Source organism: Entamoeba histolytica, genomic scaffold (genome assembly GCF_000208925.1).
Source record: "Entamoeba histolytica HM-1:IMSS scf_1104750517357 genomic scaffold, whole genome shotgun sequence".
NCBI lineage: Eukaryota > Evosea > Mastigamoebida > Endamoebidae > Entamoeba > Entamoeba histolytica.
Genome location: NW_001914999.1, coordinates 37,584 through 41,696, shown reverse-complemented (window position 1 = coordinate 41,696; position 4,113 = coordinate 37,584). Strand labels below are relative to the sequence as shown.

The following is a 4,113-nucleotide window of genomic DNA, read 5'->3' as shown; positions in this document are numbered from 1 at the left end:
ATCACTAATTAATTATTAAAACGTAGTCAAAATTCAAATTCTCCAACATTCTTTTGTTATTCATTATCAAATGATTCATTCAATTAATTAATTATCTAAAAGTATTGTCAATAAAAATAATACTTTGAGTTATTTATTATTCTTTCTTTATTTCTTATTTTATGTTGAATGAATACTTAATTAATTGCTTATTATTATATTTATTTTCTTTTCTTATTATTCTTTCATATTATCTTATTTCATTCTTTGTATTATTAATTAATACATTTTTTATTCAATTACATCATCATAACCAAATATCAATTGATAAAATTATTATTTGATTTTGTATTATTGTTTGTATATGTTTCTGATTTTCATTCTTCATTTAATTATGTTTGAATAAAAAATAAACACTTCAAGAATGTTTATTAAAAAATATATTCTACTTAATTATTTCATGTTTTATTTAGCCTCAATACAAATCATCATAACAGCAGTCGTCATAATAGTAATCATCATAATCCCAAACATCATTTAATTCTCGTCTAGAAAATTCATTCTCCTTATCGAATGGTTTACAACACAAATCGGAGTCATCAACCTCATATTGAACTTGGAATGGAGATTTTTCTAATGGACGATTAAATTCTTCTTGGTTTTCAACGTTGTATTGAACAAAGTCATGTTCTTTCAATTCAAATAAAGCATCTCTCAAATAAAATTGATGAATTAGCATATTCCAAACTTTAGATGTTATTAATGTTGGGATATTACCAATAATAATTAATCCACTTTTAGCTCTTGTTAATGCAACATTTAGTCTTTTATAATCATTCACAAATCCAACACCAAGAGTTTGGTTTGACCTAACACAAGAAAATATAATATATTCTTTTTCATTTCCTTGAAATCCATCAATATTAGCAACTTTAATCTTTGTAGAAACATACTGAGAAATAAGTTCTTGTTGAGCTTGATATGGTGAAATAATTCCTATTTCATTTTCTTCAATATCGTTATTCAACAATTTCTCAACAACCTCTTGTATTATTTGAACTTCTCCTGCATTATTATAACTTGTTCCACTACTTCCATAATGCTCTGTTCCATCACAGTTAATAAACATTATAGGATTTGTGTAATCTGGGAAGAAGTTAATAATCCTATCATCAAATCTATCATCACTACTCACTCCATTCTCTAATTTAGAAGAATAAAACATTTTATTTGAGAATTCTGAAATTGCTGGATGCATTCTGTATTGTGTTTTTAACATTGTTCTTTTGATTTGTGTATTTGCCATAAATCGTTCAAACATTGATTTTTGGAATCCTGCTTCTCTAGCTTCAGTTGAAAGACATGTTGGTTGTAATTGTTGAATATCTCCAATTAACACAGTTTTTCTAACATTAATAATTCCAGCCAATGTCTCTGGTTCAAGAGATTGAGCAGCTTCATCAACAATAGATGCAAAAAATTTTTGTTTTAGCATTATTGAACGAGTACAAATAGTGAGTGTAGAACAAACACATTCTATTCCAGATAATATGTCATCAAAATGAGTTGAGGTGAAGTTATTAATATATCTATTTTCTTCTAATGTTATTCTTTGAGAAACTCTATCAATAATTTTTTGTATTTCTGAATTAGTTTGTTTGACAAAATTTTCAAATGCTCCATATTTTATCTGATTAATTGGTGTTGATAGATATGTTTCATAACATTTTTGAACTTCTCTATTTTCATCTTCTGTTGGATATTGTCCATACTTTTTCTTTAGTAATTCTCTTATATTGACTATTTTTGATTCTTCTAATTCATCATCAGATTCATCATTTGAAACATCATCAAATTCAACACCAAATTCAACATTATCACCGAAACCATTACCTGTTTTTTTATTTTGTATTTGTTTCTTTATTCTTTGTACTAAAACTGAGTTAATAATAATTTGACCAGATTGTGTTATTGCCACTTCATTAATTCCTTTTTTCTCTGTAAATTCTATTGCTTTTTTTAATAATGAATTTTCTCTTATTTTATCACTACAATTTTCAAACTGTTCATCTGCAACTACTCTAACTGTTGGAATACCTTTTTCAATAAGTTTTGAGCAAATCACATCAACAGCATTATTGCTTGATGCACAAACTAATAATTTTTTTTCACCTCGATTTATTTTATAAAATCTACGTTTGTTATAAATCAAGTATTGTGCAATTGATACAGCAACTGTAGTTTTACCAGTTCCAGGTGGTCCTATTACAAGTGAAATATCTTCGTTTAACGCATTATAAATTGCTTTCGTTTGATAATCGTTCAAATTAGATAAATTAGGAATATTGTATTTCTCTTCTGACATTTCTTCATAAGTTATTATTTCTTTTGTTTTTGTTAATTGGATCTTGTTACAACACAATATTTTTGAATAATATCCATCAATTTCTCGTGATTGTAATACATCTAATGTTCTAATGAATGGATTTCCTTTATCATTAGTAAGAAAATATATCCTAAATAACGATGTTTTCTTCACTATTTCTTCATTGTATTTCCATTTTTCCTCATTTGTTGGATACTTCATGGTAGTTGTACCTGTCTTATAATCTGTAGATTCTATTCCAAAAAGAAAATCTTGTAATCTAACAACAACTGTTTTACCTCTACTTGATGTAATATTTCCTCCAAACACACATTTTGATGACTTGAAAATTAGAGATGGAAATAACTTAGTTTCTGTTGAATTTGTATCATTAACCATTCCTTTTAATCCACCACAACTAATAATCACTTCATCTTCTAACTGAAGACCTCCAATAGCTTTAGGAAGGTTAATTTCAACAGTTGTAAATCCAGGGTGTTTAATAAATTTAATACGTTGTTTTTCTTGTCTTAATTCAACTTCAACTACACTACGTTCTTCTTTCTTTTCAATTCTAGAGAGATATAAGTAAGTCTGAACATAATCATCAAGTGTTGGATATTCATTTTTAACTCTTTTTTCTGTTTTTTCTTTTGGGAATTGAGCCTCGATCTTGTCAACTAAGTCTTGTTTAACACAAGAAACAGATTGACCAACATCATAGTTATCTATTATAACAGCACCTTCATTAACAATATTCTTACTATATAATCGTTTGTTTATTTTACTCTGACTTTTTAAACAATGAGAACATAAGAAATCTTTTGAATTGTATTTATAATGAAGATTGTATATATTTGTTTCTTCACATTTAGAACATTTTAGTATTACTCCGTTAAAAGAGACACTAAAATGAGAATTGACTCTCATATGATGAAGGAGTTGGCACACTCCTGCATTCATAATTTTGCCATTACAAAAATGTTTTCCACATTGACACTGAACAATTCCAGTAGTTTCTCCACAATATTCACATTGTTTTTCTTCCATTGATATGTTTTAATGTATTAAGATCGTGTTTATATATCAGAAAAAATTTGCATCATTCTATTAAAATAACTGTATTATTTGCATCATACCTATTTTTATTTAAGAAAAGTATTTTATTACTATTTGGAATATTGTATATAGTTTCTATTATCCTGTCACAATTAATAAGAATAATATTGGTATAATTTTTAAATTCAGAGTTACTATTTAAGAATAGAAATGAAAAATTTTGAATTTCTTATGTTATTTTTTACATTATTATTTAGTTTATTAAATATCGCAAATAATGTCTCACCAAAATCTATTTGTTAACTTTGTGAAACAAAGAAACAATAACTTATTCTTTTTTAAGAACAACAGAGTAAAAAGTATTTCTTATAATTATTTTTATAATTAATTTCAAATTAAAAAATTTTATATTAATAAGAGAATTAAATCACAACATTTCCAAATAAAAACAATTATTTATAAAATGTTTATTAGACTTAATAATTTGATTTTATAATTATTTCAAATTTACTCCATTTATCAAGTACATTCAAATTCTAAGACACATTTATTTTTAATATATTCATAATATATTATACATATCTTAACACTTTCTCTAATACTATAATATTTTAAATTAGTAATGGTTGTTTGTTTCATATTTGTATTATGTTTTTATTGTTTAATTTGATTTTATTTCAATACATTTATTATGCAAATGTGTTAATTTT

At 25.1% G+C, this 4,113-nt stretch overlaps 1 protein-coding gene across 1 annotated transcript; it reads right to left on the bottom strand.

The window, feature by feature from the left end:
• Nucleotides 1-454: 454 nt before the first annotated feature.
• EHI_070810 (regulator of nonsense transcripts, putative) lies at nt 455-3,394 on the bottom strand (the record flags this gene model as incomplete). The annotated part of the gene is made up of 1 exon (XM_649317.2): nt 455-3,394. One exon carries the CDS (start codon nt 3,392-3,394, stop codon nt 455-457), a length of 2,940 nt encoding a protein of 979 aa, XP_654409.2.
• Nucleotides 3,395-4,113: the final 719 nt, after the last annotated feature.